Source organism: Xenopus laevis, chromosome 1L, assembly GCF_017654675.1.
Source record: "Xenopus laevis strain J_2021 chromosome 1L, Xenopus_laevis_v10.1, whole genome shotgun sequence".
Taxonomy (NCBI): domain Eukaryota; kingdom Metazoa; phylum Chordata; class Amphibia; order Anura; family Pipidae; genus Xenopus; species Xenopus laevis.
In genome coordinates this window covers 55304571-55324846 of record NC_054371.1, presented here as the reverse complement: position 1 = coordinate 55324846, position 20276 = coordinate 55304571, and the positions used below count along the sequence as shown (strand labels likewise).

The 20276-nt window shown below is 35.6% G+C and overlaps 1 protein-coding gene across 2 annotated transcripts in view; it reads right to left on the bottom strand.

Annotated features, from left to right (window-relative positions):
- fstl5.L (follistati like 5 L homeolog) overlaps window positions 1-20276 on the bottom strand; it is a 286103-nt gene that overhangs the window by 155309 nt on the left and 110518 nt on the right. For both annotated transcript variants that reach the window (XM_041589323.1, XM_041589325.1), the window contains exon 4: window positions 19014-19265. In XM_041589323.1, coding sequence (XP_041445257.1) covers window positions 19014-19265 — 252 coding nt within the window. The remainder of the gene's footprint in view (window positions 1-19013; window positions 19266-20276) is intronic.

Below are 20276 nucleotides of genomic sequence, written 5' to 3'. Positions count from 1 at the left end.
GGAACAAACGGTATATTTATTACTGTCATTGTGGTAAATGCTTGATTACTTCCTCCTACAGAGAAAACCGCAGCTGGACAAATGGAAGCAGCGCATTTTCATTTCCACTTTTCATTGGCCATTTGACCTTTTTTTTTTCCAGTGTCTCTCACAGCCACAGTTTGTAGAAGTAATGGGCCATCAAGAAAGAGGAAGGCAATTACTTTCACTTTCCATTTTGAACTTCTTAGATGTCACTGCACTCTCACATTCCTCCTTTCTCCTCATTACCAGAATTTTAAAGTCTGCGCATGGGCATGAGCATCACATCTCACAGATTTCTAGCTAAAAACAGCAAAAAAAAAAAAAAGATTCTGGGAAAATGCAATGTTTGTCTTAATAGCAGTGTCCACAAAATGGTGGCTGCCGGCTTGCTGTGACTGTGAAGTCCAAGACTGAAGGAAACAATATTTAAATAATTTAAATAGTGTAAGTATAGTTTAGTTGATTTGATTGACACCATAGAAAAGGATTTGGAATTATTTCTTAGGGTGATAGGTCTTTATTAAATGACTAACATATAAAATCCATATGATTAATTATAAAGAATAAGGTATACTTTCCACAGAGCAGATATCAGATAATTTGGAGTGCACACAAAAAGCAAATCAGAGAAGATAGTGCTCGCAGAATGAATTGGAAAAATGAGGTACGTAGGAAATAACAGTTGATTTGTTATTGTAGGAATCGGCTGAATCCTGAATCCTTTGTGAAAGATCAGGCTGAATCCCGAACTGAATCTCGAACCCCAATTTGCACATGTAAATTAGGGGAAAAAGAGAGAACACACACGGTTAAAGGAGAATTAAAGCCTAACTAAAGAAGTGGACCAGAAATGTTGTACATTATGTTTTGGGCTTCTATACCAGCCCAAGGCAACTACAAGCCTTTAGTAGGGAAGATCTGTGCCTTCAAAGATGCCCCAGTAGCTCCCCATGTTCTTTTCTGCTGATTCACTGCACATGCTCTGTGCTGTTGTCATTTACTGAGCTTAAGGACTCACTCACAATATACAGTACACATAGAATATAAATGTCACAATATAAGGCTGATTAGTAAATAATACAGATAATTACAACATGGCAGCACAGAAACCCGTACAACTAACATGAGAATTAAATAATCAGCCCTGTAGCACCAGCTTCTATTATAGACCAAACTCATTTTCTGCTTCTCAACAGCTGCTCAGAGCCCACTGAGAATGTGAGTGTCATAGACACATTCCAAGGTGGCGACCCCCTGTGACAAGTTTGAAGTCCTGGATCATTGCTGATATTGAGAAGCTGAATCTTTAGGCCGGTGCAATAAGTTCACTATATAAAATATGGTATCTTAGCCACATTCAGTTTTAGGGTTTAGTTCTCTTTTAAAACATATTTATCTTTCTTGCTTGTATAACAAAAAGTCACATGATTTTTTGGATTCGAATTTGGTTCGGCCAGGCACTTGGATTCAGCCAAATACAAATCCTGCTGAAAAAGGCAGAATCTTGGCCGAATCTTGATCCGAATACTGAATTCGGTGCATCTCTAATTTGTAATGCCTGTTGCTTCCTCTTTTACAGAATGATGCCACCCTGGAGGTAAAGGTTAGCTCCATCATTCAGCACAGTCTCAGTAATGCTTCATTCACCAACAGCCCTTTGCTCCTTGTATAAGATTTTCATTAAAATTAGTTCTACTGTTTAATATTAAAGGGGAACTCCACACAAACATAAAATTTGTTATGTTGAAAAATAAACATAATTTCAAGCAACTTTGTAATATACATCAATTAAAAAATATGCAGACTTTTCATGATTTTTAATGGTTTGGAACAGTCCCCTAAGCCTAGCCCCCTGCTCTGCTGCTGATCTGTCTGATTACTTTGCTGAGCTGGCTGACTACTGTTACTTTGTATCAACAGCCATCTGTCCTTAGCCTGCATCCTCCAAACCCCACAATTCCCTGCACACATGATTTCAATAAGGAAAGGAACATCACAGTGCAATGCATTGTGGGTGTGGATTATGTAGTTCCTGCATGCTGTCTGTTAGCTGTGGAGAAGTTGTTGCAGTTTGTAACATCAGTGTTTAGCCCCTCCTTCCCTGCCAGGATTTCAAATGATGCAGAAAGAGAAGAACTGTTAAACAGCTGGATTTCAGAATAGAAAATAGCATTTATTCATACTTTTTTGAAGAAATAGTTAACTGTGATGTGTATATAAGGGGTTTATGTGTTATGTGGTTCTCTTTATCAAATTTTGGTTTGAAAGCCGGAGTTCCCCTTTAATCCCAGTAAACATAGCATTCAGACTGACATAACTATTGAATGGAGCAGCTGCTGGTTTAAAAGCTATAATGCCAATTGCTGTGTGCTGAGTATTTATTGTATCATAATGCCCTGAGCATTTTCATCTTAAATTACACTTAATGGAAAAGTTCAGTAGAATATATCCCCAAGGGTTCCGCAAATATCTAAAATTACTGCATTAATGCACAAAAAAATTCACATATGGATATGGAATAAGAGAGATAAGTACTCAAATATATAAAGGAATGCAGGGAAATATTTAATTGAAATGACAGGGAAAGTGGCTGGGTGATGAATTACAGCCGAGGTTCCACACAATCGGCAGTGACCATGTGAGAATAAAGGACATCCATGTGAACAATCATCTTAACAACCTACACTAAAAACTACAATCAGAATGGCACTACATAACAAATATATATATATATATATATATATATATATATATATATATATATATAGAGAGAGAGAAGTGAAGAAGCTCGCACTCACAGGACTTATCAAAATCAAAAATGGTGTTTATTTCAATATAAGTAACTATCGTTTCGGCTTGCACTCAAGCCTTTCTCAAAAGGCTTGAGTGCAAGCCGAAACGTTAGTTACTTATATTGAAGTAAACACCATTTTTGATTTTGATAAGTCCTGTGAGTGCGAGCTCTTCACTTCTCTACTTAATTTTTGGGCATATTGCACCCAGGCAGCGATGACTTTTTGACGTGCTGTGCCGGCTTCCTGATTATCTTATATATATATATATATATATATATATATATATATATATATACTGTATATGGCAAGGTTTTATTGTCCTGCATGTAGCAACAGTGTGATCATTATTTCACTTTAAAAACTGTATTCTTTTTTGCATGATGTCTGGAGCTCCTCTCTAACAGATGAGCGGAATTTCAATTTTTATTAAGAATTAATGGAAAATTAAGAAGGATTTACTGACTGATGGCAGATGGCTCGAGGATTTTGTGGAGGTGTGATCCGTTTCGGAAAAGAATGAGATTGACCTCTGGCTCTATACAAAATGTTAGCTGAGAAGTAAAGTACGTACATTTGACTTGATTAATTTTCTGAGCCTTGTAAATTTCAAATTCCATATTGAGCATTCTGGATATTAAATACAGTGAATTAAAAACGTCTGGCAGCGAGGTTCATTTTATTTTAAAAAGCTTATCTTTATGTGCATAAACAAATGCTTTCCCTTAGGACATTCTGCTTGTAGTTTAGAAATAAAACCGATAATAATAAAATCAAATATTTAATAAGGAATGCCTAATTCTATGGGAAAAGTACATCAACCAAAAAATTTCTGGAATCACAAGTATTGTATAAGATTTAAAGCAATACTGATCACATATGGATTTTGGACAAATGTATGAACTTCCCTGTGGCTCAGTGGTACAACTATGTGCAAGAGATAAAGTGTCGCCTGGTGAAATTAAGGAGGCATGACAAGAGGACTCCTCAATTGACTCTTCACCGTCAACCATCCCACTGAATCCCATTGTTACATACCTTCAAGAAACATCATGAGCCAGAAATGGGGTAAAATGGCCACATCACTTATTCATAATTCATCAACTAAACAGGACCTTGCCAGCCTCACCCAAGGCAATATTCAGAGCCAGAATTCCATAAGAGATCACTACAATGCTCTGCTGTTCCTTAGTGAAGACTCGAAATCAGCACTATGTCATTATATTCAACACTGAGTATTAGGCTGCCTCAAACTCTGCTACCAGCAGCCCTGATGCCGCTCCTAAATCTGCCGTAAGTCGATGAAAGAAAATCCAAGCAGGCTGTCACTTAGCACAAGCAGTAGTAGCGTCTGTATCAATCAACCCACTGTGCAGTCACAGGAGAGAACCTACTTTCTAAAATTTCCTGTGCAGTACTCTGGCAAAAGTCCTACCGCAGCTGTAACAAATAAAACTTAAAATACATTATCATATATCCACGGTTTTGATTCAGAGGAAGGCAAAAAGCACAACCTGAAGTCAGTGCCAATTATGCCTCAAGAGTAATGATATGCAAAAAATTTTCACCAGGATTCACCGCAAAAAGATGCCCATAGACTTTTCACAAATTTTCTGCAGACCAAAACGGGTCAGATTCGGCCATCACTATTCAGGAGGGGCAAAATTCCTTCATGACCCCAATGTCGATCAGAAACATTCCCTGGATCAAGCATTTGTAATTAGCATGAATGGACACAATGCTGACTTTCATGTTTATACTGTTTAAAGGTACAGAAACATAAATACAAACATAAACACAAATATAATAAATATATAAACATTCCAAATTTAATATGCATTCAGAAAACATCCACATTCGGTTATCAAGGAAGTGAACTGCTTCTTCCCGTGACATCACATCCCTCTGTTTCTCCACCCCCAGCCTTAACTCATTGCTTCTCACCCAATCACAGTTGCATCTGATGCTGCAAATCTCTGACCATAAACCAGTGTAATCTGGCTGCTGGTCATTCAGATCCCTGGTCATGCATATTCTGTGCTTATAGCTCCAGGGCTTTCCTTTTTAGGATAGCACATTGGCAACTAATTGATTTATTGGTCATTGAATGTGTCTGAAAAGGCTGGTTGAGGCACTATTCTTTAAAGTTAAACTTTTTAATGAGCATTTTCTGATTTAAACTTTTGAAAAACATATTCCTGCATAGAGAATAGCAATACACTTTGTTTTAATTCTTTAAAATTAAAAAAAAATAGATAAACCTGTGAAATGTTGTATTGGAACTTTAAAACAGGAGACATTACTATTCTCCAGCTGTTTGGAGTTCGTGTCAACCCTAAAATCAAATCTGTAGGGTGTAATATATTAATGCCTCTGAACGTAAGTACATACAGGTACGTGAAATTGATCATTGTAAGATGAATGGTGGCACTGATAGAATTGAGTTGGTAACAGCCATTCTTCTTAGCAAAGTGACCTTGTAGGTGAAAAGATCATTGGAGCGTACACTTTTACATAAATATCAGTGGCATAACTAGGAGGGAGCAGACCCAAGCAAGGACTCATAATACCTTCTGGTTCTTGGGCCCTCTGTCTCAGTTCTGCCCCCAACCACATTTGTGATACCTGCTCCTGCCTCATGAGACTCATGTTTTTGCCACCCAAGGTGTATGATCCCCTTTATGGACCTCCCCTTTTATACTTTTCAAACAGACTTTTCAAACAGATGAGACAAAGTACACTACATTTTTAAAATGTTTTATTGCTTTATTCTGAGTTTTTCATAAATTGTAATGCCATTCCAAAATTCTTTTAAATGATTGTGTAAAAAAACGTCCCTGCAGTCCCTCTTTGCACCTATATGATCAATTTGTTAAGTTTAGCGACTATAGTTGGTTAGTCATTACCTTATGTTTGTATTATAATTCTCTATTACTGCTACCTTAACAAATGAAATAATCACTCACGTTTAAGAGACTGCAGCCTCTGTACACTGTTAAAGCAACACCAAAAAATTTTGAGCACTTGTTATGTACCCTTTCCAACACTTTAGCATTCAGTAGCAACATGTTAGCACATCTGCTATGTGACAGGCATACTAATGGGTGCTGATTTCATTACTATTCAAGGGCAATGCTGCCTAGATAACTCAAATGATACATACAGCATTAACACAGAGTCAGTGGCAGAAGCCGAGCAAGACATGTCTTTAGCCACAGCTGCCTGTAAGCACAATCCTCATGTGTCTAACAATGGCACGAGTTGTGAATATATTAAACATCCATGTCGTTAGGCAACCATTTTTCTGGATTGAATTAAATGAGTCTATGGTTAACAAAGCCTAAAACATCTGAGAATACAGTTCCCAAGCCAGTGGAGACTGTCAATGGAGCCATATTCTGATCAACTGAAAAAATAAAAAAGCAGCAGTAAGCATACTCCATAGAGTATAAAGCACTAGGCGTACAGTATAATTATCACAGCAGAAAGTGTATACAAAAAGTTTCAACTTTCCTATTGACATGCAAAGGCATACACTTTAGCGGAGAATGAAAATGGTTGTTGCTAATGAAAAATTCCTAGATCAATATTTGTGCTAAATGAAGCTGAGAAATTAATTTAATTTGTTTTGGGGTTTTTTATAATTGTTTTCAATATGTATCTAATTATAGTCATTAGTAACGTTTCCTACCAGTTCTATGCAGGTCTGAATGCAAAAGGAAAAGCTTTTACCAACATCACTGAAAGGCTCAAGAATAATTACAGACATTTTAATAATTCCAAAGATACATTACAAACTCAAATAATCTTTACTTAAAGGAACAGTAACGTCAAAAAATAAAAGTGTTTTAAAGTAATGAACATATAATGCAGTGTTGCCCTGCACTGGTAAAACTGGTGTGTTTGCTTAAGAAACACTACTATTGTTTATATAAATAAGCTGCTGTGTAGCAATGGGGGCAGCCATTCAAAGGAGAAAAAGCTCAGGTTACACAGCAGATAACAGATAAGCTCTGTCTGTCTAATGGTGTTATCTGTTATCCATTCGTTAACCTGTGCCATATAGCGGTTTTTCAATTTCCGCCATTGCTCCACAGCAGCTTGTTTATATGAACTATAGTAGTGTTTCTAAAGCAAATACATCAGTTTTACCAGTGCAGGGCAACACTACATTATATTTTTATTACTTTAAAACATTTAAATTTTTTGGTGTTACTGTTCCTTTAATTCCCCTCAGTGCTCTGAGTCAACAGACACAGCACACTGATGTCTAAAGAGTTGGGCACACGCATAGATTTTGATGGGTACACAAAAAATTACGTCAACCGGACTTGCACAAAGAATGCTGGAATCCTGGGAAGAAAACACTGCATTATGGGAAAAAGCATTCTTTGGTGCAGGGTTTTGGCAAAACAGGACAAACATTTCAGTTGAGGGCATTTGAAGGCAACTTAAATAAAGTTGCAGAAATGGAAAAATTTCCCAGTTTCACTCTATATACAGATATTCCTAAAGTGGAGCTTGCATTCCCTTTAACCTGCAAATGTCCTATTTTTCAACAACATGGTTTGTTTTAAGTGGACAAAAGGAGCTTTTTAGAAATACAAATAGTGATGGGTGAATCTGTGGCATTTCGCTTCACTGAATAATTAGCGAAAAGGCGAAAAATTCCTGTTTTTGATGGCGGTGTCCATTTTTTTGTACGCCGGCGCACATTTGCCGGTGAAAGTGCTCCGGCGAATTTTTACGCCAGTTACGTGAATTTATTCACTGTCGGCGAATCGCGGGAATTCCCCGCAAATTCGCGCCTGGCGAATAAATTCGCCCATCACTAAATATAAACAATCACAGATGTTGATATGGGTGATTGGATCAAAGGTACAGATGCAGCCACTTTGGTTTGCCTGTTTGACACAGAATAACTAAACACAGATATCCCACTTATCCCATTTAACACAGAAAATTGTGTCACAGCATCCCATCTAATTAAAGCATTCCCCATTGTGAACAATGGTGCTTTGGTATGCTAATGAAAAGGTTAAATGCATTAAATGAGTTAAGATAACTTTAGATAACACAGTTTCTTTAATTAACCCTGAGTCATGACGCATTTAACTCACAAATCCAAGTGGCTTCATCTGTATGGTCCAATCTGTCTTTTTTTTTTTCATTCAAAATTTTGAGAGGTATGTTTATCGTTAGCACCAATGCAATAGTATGCCATTTGGTTAAAGGCGTTGTTCACCTTTGAGTTAACTTTTAGTATAATCATATTCTGAGACAATTTTCAATTTAATTTTTTATGATTTGTGGTTTTACCCTAGCAACCATTCATTGATTTGAATAAGAGATTGGAATAAGACTAGGAGAGGGCATGAATAAAAAGATGAGTAAATAAAGTAAATGAGTAAATAAAAAGTAGTAATAATGATTAATTAGAAGCCATACAGAGCATTTGTTTTTTAGATGGACTCAGTGACCCCTATTTGAAAGGTGGAAAGTCAGAAGAAGAATGCACATGATTCAAAAACTATAAAAAAAACTAGTGATGGGCGAATTTGGGGGCGTTTCGCTTTGCAGAAAAATTTCGAAAAAATTGTGAAACATCGCCGGCATCACAAATTTTCTCTGCGGTTTTGCGAATCGCAGGAATTCATGCCTGGCGAATAAATCCGCCCATCAATATAAAAAACAAATAACTAAGACTAACTGAAAACTGGTGCCATATGAAGTGCACCCTGACCACTGGTTTAAAAGCAAGTTATACATGATGGCAAAATATTTATTAGGTTTCACAACTCCATAGTAATCTGTGCCATTTCAAAAGATTTGCATAATGAAAACCCCTCCCACCCCAAAAGTGATTTATTTAAACTTTATTTGATTAGACATGTCAAGCTATAAGCTTTCGTTATCAATTATCGCTGTTGCCTCAAAATTAGGGTCTGATTTCCACAAAGATTTGATCAATATGAACACAAAAACAAATGTTTCATAGTATCATAACTTGATTTAAAAGCATTGATTCTTACTAGAAAGACTCTACTGTATATCGATTACAGACTTTACAACTAATAACCCAGCATTGATGATGTAGACCAAAGGGACATATGAAGTATAAATGCATCTATAGCTCTTACAATGATATGAAATTTGCGGAGCAGAGCTTTTTCCTACAATTTATCATTCTAGAATTCACTGGAGAACAGTTAGTGCTGAAAAGCCAAAGATAATGCAACTAATTTTATTGAAACATCTATTGGTTAGATTGTAGAACATCATTTTGACATTATTTTCAGCCTTAGAAGTCATGCCTCAAGGGTTTCATGTTTATTTCTACATAATAAAATTACAGCTGTTTCTGAAAATTAACAAATTCTTTTATTCCCATAATGTTAGGAGCACATTTAACCTCCTTTTAAGGTATGTTGTCAGAGTAATTACTTACTCTTGCTATTGTTACTTTGAAAAGCTGTTATTTTTAAATGAGCATTACAAAGTAAAACGATTGCACTGTTCCTGTAAATTTATCTTTGTATTTGTTCCTGTAAATGTTGTATTGTGTTGATGAAAGTAAAGTATTAAAAATGCAGACTTTCATTTGAGAATTGAAAATGCATCCATGTGAAAATTAGCATCCACTAAACCAAATTACCCGTGGGTAGCTGTGCAAATTTTTCTTAGTAGACACTGCATTGCTGCAAGTCAATTCTGTGTGTAGCTACAACAGCAAACCCTGGAATTAAGGTCATTTTAAGGCAGGTGTTAATTCCATAGTTCATTTGTAGCTGAATGGTCTGAACAGATGTGTTAGCACTATAACGGGCATATTTATCAAGGCTCGAATTTCAAATTGAAAAAACTTCGAAATTCGAATTAAAAAAGACCAACCAAAAGGAGTTGAAGCTTTTTTTTTGTTGGAATAGGTCCGTTTTTGATCGAATAGGTCCATATATGGCTGAATTCAAATTATTCTAATCGAAGGAATAGCGCATTTGATTAGTGATGGGTGAATTTGCATCGTTTCGCTTCCCTGAAAAATTCACGAATTTCCCGCGAAATTCGCAAAATGGGGAAGATTTTTCAAAACAACGCGTTTTTTTGGACGCAGCAACTTTTTTTTTGAAGCCACTGAATTTTTACCATTGATTTTTCGTGGCCGTTTCGCGAAATTCGCGCCTGACGAATAAATTTGCCCATCACTACATTTGATCAAATTCGATTTTCCCGAAAAAACCAATTGACTCCACATAGATTCTAGGAGGTCCCCCATAGGCTAAAACAGCAATTCGGCAGGTTTTAGATGGCCAATGGTCAATGTTGAATTTTTAAAGAGACAGTACATGATAATTCGAATTTTTTAATTTTTTGCAAATTCAAACTGAATTTGGACTATTCCCTAGTACACTAAAATAGCTCGGAATTCGAGTGTTGTGTATAGGAGTATGGAGTGATATCAATGATCTTATGGAACAAATCAAGGCACACATCATTTTGTGAAACGTTTAGTAGTTTCATATATGCGTCCTGTAGTGTTCTGAATGACAGTGATGGGGGTCACTCCATAGTGTATATATACTTTGTTCACTTCTCTTTACATGAAGGGGATTAAGGAGGGTTATTTTTTTTTTAAAAAAACCTTGTTTCATTGGCTATCAAGGCTGTAAGGGATCACGTAGATAATGGCAACATTAACAACACTTGTCCTAGTGGTTAGGAGGTTTCACTTCGGAAGCCTAAGCTTTCAAGTTGACCTTCTGAAATACAGAAGTTGAGAATCAGCCTACTGTATATACTGTATTGGCATCCTGTAGTGCCTGCACCCGGAACAACTGTATCAGCACACGGCTGATTTTGGCATTAAAATTCACCTGCCTGCACCCGCCTTTTCAGCATATAATATTTCAGGAGCCAATTGTCAGGTCTGGTCACTGATGAGTGACTGACAGGTTGAGTAACCTGGAAAACAAGCCATAATTCAGTGAAAAGGGTTCAATGAATAATGGAAAAAGTGCAAACTGGAAAACAATGGTGTATCGGTCATGAAGGTCAGCTCATATGAAGGCACATTTCTTCAATTTAATTTCTCTGATTCATGGTTCATGCTATTGATGTGGTGAGTGGGGGTGACACCCATTGCAACAGTGTAAAATTCAAGGATCAATTTTGACCCAAACACAAACTAATTATAGTCTATCCCAAAATTCTATTCCTGGTTAGTAAGATATGTTCACATTTTTGATAGTTGAAATATAACTAAAATGTTTTATTTAGATATACATACATAGATACATATAATATAAAATAAAGTGTCCATTATATACCCAAATGTTTGAATGAATGAATGAATGCAGTCTTATAATTTATTTGGCCCTAATATAATTGTTTGTGTTTAGAATTCTTGGAACCCAATATTTAAGTATAATTCTCATGGTGTCAAAAATGTAATATATTACATAATAATATACTATATTTATATCAATAGTAGAGCTCTTTATTTTAGATGTTGCACAAAAACTATACATGCTTTTGTACAGATGAAGCCACTTGGATTTGTGAGTTAAATGCGTCATGACTCAGAGTTAATTGAAGAAACTGTGTTATCTAAAGTTATCTTAACTCATTTAATGCATTTAACCTTTTCATTAGCATACCAAAGCACCATTGTTCACAATGGTGAATGCTTTAATTAGATGGGATGTTGTGTCACAGTTTTCTGTGTTAAATGAGATAAATGGGATATCTGTGTTTAGTTATTCTGTGTCAAACAGACAAACCAAAGTGGCTGCATCTGTATCACGAAATGACCTTGATATGTGTATATGTAATGAGTGAAGACATTCTGTACAGTAAATTCAATGAGACCTACTTTTCACATTGTCAAACTCAATTAGTTATTCCATAGATCAAAATGAATAAAAAGGTTAAACTGAAACCTGAATGAGCTTTTGCAAAATCAACTGCCAGTGATCTAACTGATTCAATAGGTCAAATGTTACAAAAGTCAAATGGACTATACATTGAAAGGGCATGCTGATTTAAATTAATTCTCTGATCTGTTATTTTATTAAGTGTCTCTGCTAACCTGATGATGGTTTCATTAATGTGATTTAAAAGGTAAACACATCCAATACATAAGCAAACTCTATCTTTAACAAAATAAGGGATTCAGATTCAAATCAAAGAGAACATGTTATTTTGTGTTTTTTCACATGAAAATTTATGGACGAGATTCTATCTGAGGAGAAATACGTTTTCTTCTAATTTAGTTCCAGTTTTTTTCTATATATTTTAATAGAGGTTTCATGTAAAGGACAAGGAAAGTCTAATGTACATTTAGAGGGTTATTTACTAAAATCTGAATTTAGCTCATTATTTAAATAAAAAACAATGACCAAAATCCCATACCCAATTTTACCTTATTTTTTATTAAAAAAGCTCAATTAGATTGGTAAAAAATTGAGGGAAAACCAGAATTGTGCAATTTTTACTAAAATTACTAGATTTTTATGGCTTTTTCCTGAAAAGCCCAAAATGTTTGGATTTTTGTCCAAAAAATCTGAAATGGTTGGATTTTTGGGCTAATTCCAGCGCAGACCACAACAACTTCAAAAATGGAATAGGGACCTCTGCCATTGACTTATACACAACATTGGCAGATCCGAGATGGCAGATTTTCAGATTTGGGCTTTTTAATGAATCAGGCTTTAATACATTTCGGAAAATTAGAGTTAAAAAAATGTAAAAATCGAGTTTCGCCCCAAAAAGCCTAACCGGAATCGAAAATGGTACCTGCAAATGAGGGTTCTGAGATTAATTTAGAAGATACTATTGCAGGAGAAAAAATTATATACCGAAAAAAAGTTAGCAATTAGGTAAATCATCGAATTGAACCTGGCCCAATTTGTGCAAATTCTTCACTTTAGGGCTAGTTTTGAAAAACAAACAATTGCAATTTTTTCAGAATTACTTAAGTTACTTCAAGCACCACAAATTCTATGGGGCTGATTTACTCGAGGGCGAAAATTCACCAGCACCCCTTCGCAGCCATCGATACACTTTGCCAGGAGAAAATTCACTCAGACAATGCTAATTCACTGGAGATAGAGTGAGAATGACCACTAGAGTGCTATCTCTTTTGCTAGCGAAGTGACACCTGCGCCTGTTAGTGGGTGCTAACGCTGGCGAATTGACGCTAGCTTTAGCCACTTCACCGTCAAGTAAATCTGCCCCTATGAGTTATTTTACTTGCCTGGCAAATTGTGATCCTGTTTGATGGAACAGGTTTGATGGAGAACCATCAGTACAGAAAGGACTTAATTCTATATAAAAAAAAACCTATGTTTTACTTTGGGCAAAAATTTCAAAAAATCATAAATATGGTTGTACATTGTTGCATATTAAGGGGCCAAATAAAGATTGCTCATGCCTTTTGGAAGAAAAACATTGACACCTAAAAGCTGCCAATGTTTTTGTTAATTTCAAAAGCTGGTTTGGTTAAAATGACAAAGAATGTCATGGTTTAGTAAACTCACGTGGGGTTTCCTTAAAGATTGCTCATGTTGGAAGAGTCTGGTGCACAGCATACCTAGTATACAGTATAAAGCTATGTACTGCATATAAACATGGCATAACACAACATATAATTTTCCCTACTAAAGCAAATAGATATACACAGTGTGGTGGTTTCCATCTTTATAAGATTTAGTGGATACATTCTGCAATGTACAGTACCCTGCATGCCACATGAACTGCTGAAGAGTTTTTAAGTTTTTAATGCAGAAACAAATTTGTTCTACATAAGTTCTACATTATTAATATGATGCGTGACAACTAAGCTTCATTGGCTTGAGTTTTGCAAAGAAATAATTAAAAAAGATTTAGTTTAGCCTACTATAAAATTCATTAGCTCAAACTATTTATTCCTTTGGGTACCTGAGATGCTGAATATCTGAATGCTTTGAACAGTATTAAATAATGATTTTTACTGAATTGATCTATTCTTCCATAGTGAAGCCACTGGGACTTCATTTAATATGGACAAATGATGTACTGAGGGGTGAAAACAGTGCCCATTAGATCTTCAGAAATGAAGTGCAAACTTTGCTTTTGGTCTTGTACATGAGCACAGCACTTGGTGGCACAGGGTATCCCTGTATATAAAGCCAGTAATGTGAGTGTATTACATACTGTACAAGTTTTTGTATGTGACTTGCACCTGCAGGGGCTCTTTTTTGCACATAATGAATGATGCACAGCATGGAGTGTACATAGAGTGTACACATGGATACACATGGGCTTCCCATATGCCATCCTTTAAAAGGCAAGGGTGAAAGTTACAGCTTGGCTAAATCCTTTGCACTCAATTATGAAAAGCACAAGGAGCTGCAATGGCAGAAAGTTGCATAATGGATAGAAAACATGGCATCTGCAACAGGTATTTGGATTGTACACCTTGCTTTCCCTTATTACATATGCCCTATTGTGCTGTTATCACAGAGGAAAAGAAAATCAGTCAAATGGTAAAATATTTTGCTTAAATATGACTTCAGCAATGACATTGTTATATTTTGGAGTTCTCTAAATAAAGGGTTTTACGATAATAAGTCCCTATTTTTCAGAACAATTTTCATTGTTTTATAAATAGGAAACTTCCTTCCAAAGTGGACAAATCTATATAAACAGAATTTGGGGATTTCAAATCAACATTTCCTAAAAAAGTAGCCGAAGATAAAGATTTTTGCCACCAATTCTAAACTATAATTCTACAATATTAACAAAAAATGGTATAAATTACTTTAATAAGAAGTCATAGGATAAAGCATCACAAGCAGAGCTTAGCGTCCCATTTACATTTTGGTCAATGACAAAGCAGATTTCCCCAAATTACATGAAGCTTTTTTACTATTAGTTATGGGCGAATTTATTCACTGGCATGGATTCCGCATTTTTCCACCATTTTTCCAAAAACTATTTTGACGCCCATTGACTTTAATGCATTTGGACAAAAAAGTTGCGTGTGTAGAAATTGTTGCACGCATAAAAATTTTCGCACTTCAAAATTATTTTGATGCCCATTGACTTGAATGCGTTTTGTGAATTTTTTTCGGTTTCACAAATGTTTCGGCGAAGGAAAACAGGACAGATTCGCTCTTCACTACTTAGTATGAAATCACCTTGAGATTTCTTTTCTATATATGTTAACAGGTTACTTTTTGTGATTCCACAATCATTTATTGGTTTACAAGCCCATTTAGGAATTCTGTTTTGAAGTAATAAATGGAATAAAAGAAGGGCATTTGCCCTGGGTCTCAAACAGTGTAGGGACTGTTTTGGTGAGCGTAATAACAAAGATTAAATTAGTAAGCATATGTTTTATTGTGTAACAAATGTAAATAGTTTTAGCACATACATAATGGATTCCTATCCCGTGGACTTCTAGCTGTTGTTGGACTGCATCTCTCAGCATCTCTTTAACATCTGCACATCCAGCAGCCGCCCTCTGATGTGGGTTCCAGTTTACCTCACTGCCAGTGCCTCCCCTTCTCCAGCCCTGGTCCTGTTCATGACCACTGAGGACAACTTAAGCTTTATAACATTGAATACATATGTAAGGTAAAAATTAAAAAAAAATTATTGGTGACATTTTATTTTAACACTGAGATATTTATGCAAAATAGTTGCATTTTCACCAACCATCTTGCACACACCTTGGCAAAAGTTGCTGTTTTAGCTCCATATAAACCATGAAACATAACAGAAGGAAATGCTGTATAAGCAACTGCAATTCCATTGTTGGATGAATTCATACAACATTTAATGGACTCAATTCCCTTTTTTGACTGACTGATCACTGTTCCCTTCTAGGAACCAAAGTGTCTGTATGAACCATAAACACTGTAAATCTGTACTTTATTTAAAACTGCTCCTATTTCATACAGTCCTTTCTGATCCCAAACACTTTAGACAGCAATGCCTGTGGCAGTTTAGTTACGCTTGCTTAACATTAAATAACATGAGGACTTTTTGTTCTGCAGAATTTAAGTACCGTGCATTTTACTTTTCATGAGACTTTCAGAAAGATGCAATTTGTTTTATTAATTCCCATAATCAAACATAAGTGGGAATCATACTGGCAGTGTAATAATTAAAACAATAAATCATTGTCTACTTTAAAAAAATATCTTGCAAAGGTGCCAACATGCAATAAAGCAATTTGCTGTTGTTTTGATTTATTTGTCAGATTAATAAAAATGACTGGTATCATATATATGTTTTTCATTGATTCTGGGGTTGGAGTTTATGTTGATTTGATTTTGAATGTGTTTATTACTAATAAGGGTATGGGATCTGCTATCCAGACTGCTTGGGAAATGGAGTTTTCCGGATCTTTCTTTCCATAATTTGGATCACTATGCTTTGTCTACTAAAAAATTATTTCAATATTACATAAACTCAATAAGATTGTTTTAACTCCAATAAGGATTAATTATATCTTAGTTGGGATCAAGTGCAAATTATTTACTTACAGTATTATTACAGAGAAAAAATACATCATCTTTAAAAAAAATTTGGATTATTTGATTAAAATGGAGTCTATGGGGCAAATTTACTAACCGGTAAATATTCGCCAGCGATGGCTTTGCAGCCATCACAACACGTTGCCGGACAAAAATTCGCTCAGACAATGCTAATTTACTAAAATGCAAAGTTTCGTACTGGGTGTCAGACGGCAAATTTTCATTAGCGTTACTTCGGCAATATGAGCAAATCAAATCTGAATAGTGCAACTTTGCTAGAGGTCTTGCGCTCAGGCTCATTTGCATATGGCGGGAAATTTAAAGTTGAATGGACCTCTTTATGTTACATGCTGCATCTAATACATAACATTTACACTGATAACTGCACATGTCAAGGAAAGACAGTTGAGATGTTATAATGCCCTACACAAAAGCCCATTGTGAATTAATGGTCCCATATGTAATAAAATGTATGGGGGGAACTGGTTACACAAAAAAAAACTAAACACTTTTGCAGCCTATCACCCTGAAAAAAGGAAAAGACGCTAGCGTTTTTTGGAAAATATGATGTAAGTAACTGTAGATTGAGGGAGTTCTATGCACTCAATTGCACTTCGCCTGGTCTGAGCTGGTAAAGGCAAGTCTAGTGAAAGAGGTAACGTTCAGTAAAATCCAAATTTAAGTGAATTTGCGGAGTAACGTCCATTCGCCAGAGTGAAAAGTCGTTTGGCGTTAGAGTGCGAATCACCTCTAGCGTCTATCTCCTTCGCTAGCGAAGTGATGCCTGTGCCTGTTAGTAAATCCCCGAATTCCATGAAAGCAGTAATACTGGCGAATCGTCACCAGCATTAGTCACTTCGCCCTTTAGTAAATCTGCCCCTATGGGAGAAGGGCTTTCCTTTATAGGGGTTTTGTAAACATAGGCTTATGTAATATAAGGTGCAAAGTTTGCTACAATTCTTATCACCTATAATGTATCATTTATAATGACCAAAAAGCAGAAAACATTTACTGTTCCTATACGTAAAAACAAAGATATTATTGGTTTCTATGGGTTACTGCACTTGGGCAATAGCCCTTCTTTTCATATGGGAGCACTATCACTATCTGTATTGTTCCCATTTATTCCTTAATTCATCCAATTACAGTAAAATGATATATAAAATACTGCAAATGGTCATGTTCTTTACCCCAATCCAGCATGTTTGCCACAATTCCAACATTATTAGGGTCACATGGGGCATTACATTGGATATTTTCAAATGAATGCAATTATAAATGTATGTTAATGGAAGTCAGGTGCAAGGTGCGGCTAAAATGTTCGTAGTAGGGAAGGCATCATAATACTATTAATAATACATAATAATGATTAAAAAAATTCATAGCATGTGACTCCTCAAGTCTTCTGTGCCTGTTGAAGTATGCTGAGAGTATCATGGAATGACCACCACTTTCCAAGGTGGCAGTAGCTCTAGGGTTCCCCAGCATAAATAGAGGCACTTGAATTTATTTATTTTGAAAATATTTTATTTGATTTTCATGATAAACAAATAATAACAGTATGACAGCAAATTTTATGCACTTGAATTTGATTAACAGGCTGGGCTGGATGAGACTTATTGGTCCCAAACAATACTTCACAAAAGTGAAAGAAGTGTGCTTGGAAGCATTTTGTGAATATTTTAGCTTGGGAAATGCATTCCACACCATGGCTCATGCTCTTGATATTAGGTTTCTCTTGTTGTGGAGTTTTACTACCAAGCTTGGGGCTTTAGGGGTACTTAACATCCTGAGCATTGAAACCTTTCCACTGTAAACACGTTTATAAATGTATTAAAACAAACTAAATTCTGTTGATATTTCTAGGCAACATATTTAGAGCTGATTTTGCCTAGCACATTTAACGAACGCCCAGACAACAAATTCAAACATTGTGCATGTTGGTCCATTATTGACCCTAATTGATGATGTCTTTCCTGGAGGCTTACTGTATATGCCAACATCAATTTAGATAACCTTGTTTATTAAACATCAGCCTACTTGAATAGTTATTCATATCTCTAACTCCTGTCAAACATGCCACCAAAATTAACACCTCAAAGTCACTGATTCCATCCCTAACCACAGGCACCTTAAAACTGGGGAACTGACCATGCATAGAGGTTTTAAGAATGATGGGATTTTTATTGCCATTTGAGTCTAATAAATCTTTTGGAGGGGTGCTCCCTTTGCCTAAAAAAAAGCATTACAGCTCGCTCTGTATAACAAATGCTGACAGAAATCATGTCTCTCTACATTCAGGATGTGCACCAGAGTTAGATTTTGGTTTTGTTTTAGTTGGTTATTTGAGCTCCAATAAATAAGCTAGGAAAGGCTGCCCCCTGTACAAAAGATGTACTAGACTAACCTTTGAATAAAAATCAGACACAGACTCCTGCATAAAGAGTGAATGAAGAGAGACAGATACTAAGAGAGGGAAGATAAACGTACCCATGTCAGAAATTTCATATTTCATATTTCCACGGGATAAATATTCTATTAAAATGTTCATGATAATTCCTCTTTAAGTCTTCCTTATGTAAACTTTTTAAAATCTTAATCTCATGAACAGAACAAATATGATATATAGAAGAACTAGCTTTAAAAATATATTCAATAAATAATACAAAAAATGTACCTTTAAAAAAGCAGTCTTCATTGTGAACCATGAAGATCTTTTGTCTTTTTAGGCAAGCTGCTCGATGTACTTCGCAGTGATTTTGATAAAATTCTCCATCAGAACCACAAACGGGCTTGAAATGAGGCTTGCAGTGTTCCATACATGTGCACTCCGCGAGTCCAGTCTCTCTGTTAAGCATACAGTGCCTCCCAAGTCCGCAGTATCTATTTTCACAAGTTCCAAAATGTCTTTCTTCATGGCCAAAGAACCCTTCATGAGATTAAAAAATAAGTATGTTAACAAGACTGAGATTATGAAAAAACAGGAAGTAATACAGTATATGAAGGCATGTTGAATACAGATAAGACATAAGATCATAGAATAAAAATATATATTTGTTTATTATAACCACTATTTCCTAATATTATACGGTTCATTTTTATGTAATTTATTATTTTCAGTATGTCTGACACTATATAGTAGTTTTTGTGGTATTATTGCAAAGCAGAAGTTTTATTCCGTTTATGTGCTGGAAATAATATTTTTATGGGGATTTACGTTAATATGTTAATATTTAGCAGTATTTTCTTGTAAGATTCTAATCAAAATGTGTTGATTTACACTAAAATGAACTCTTCACGGATATACCTTGCCCTGCCAAGGGGCAGCGATGACCCTGATCAAAGAGAGACATATCTTATAAATAGAAAAAGTCAGATATGATCATTATTCCTCTGAACCTTGCCTCAGATGCAGCAAAACTTTAATGGAAGACCAAAGCTCTTAGGCTTATCAGTGTAGCAGGCTTCTAAGAACAACACTGCAGGCAATGCTGTCCAATTGTTTTTGCTTTTAGAACTGATTTATTTTATACACCACATATTTAGGGGCAACATTGGCATCCTACACCATCATTTTATACCACCTCAGGCCAGAAATGACATTCTAGTGTATGAATATATATATATATATAAATATATATAAAGCCATTGGTTGCTGGCACTCACCTCCGACATTCGATCATTTCGCCGGGTGCTAACCGAATTCAATATAAAGTCCAAAAATAAAAGGAAGCACTCACGGCATAAAGGTTGTTAGCAGTCCTTTACTGAATCAAATAAACATCTACGCATTTCGGTACCTCAAGGGACCGTCATCAGGTCCCTTGAGGTACTGAAACGCGTAGATGTTTATATGATTCAGTAAAGGACTTCTAACAACCTTTATGCTGTGAGTGCTTCCTTTTATTTTTGGACTATATATATATATATATATATATAT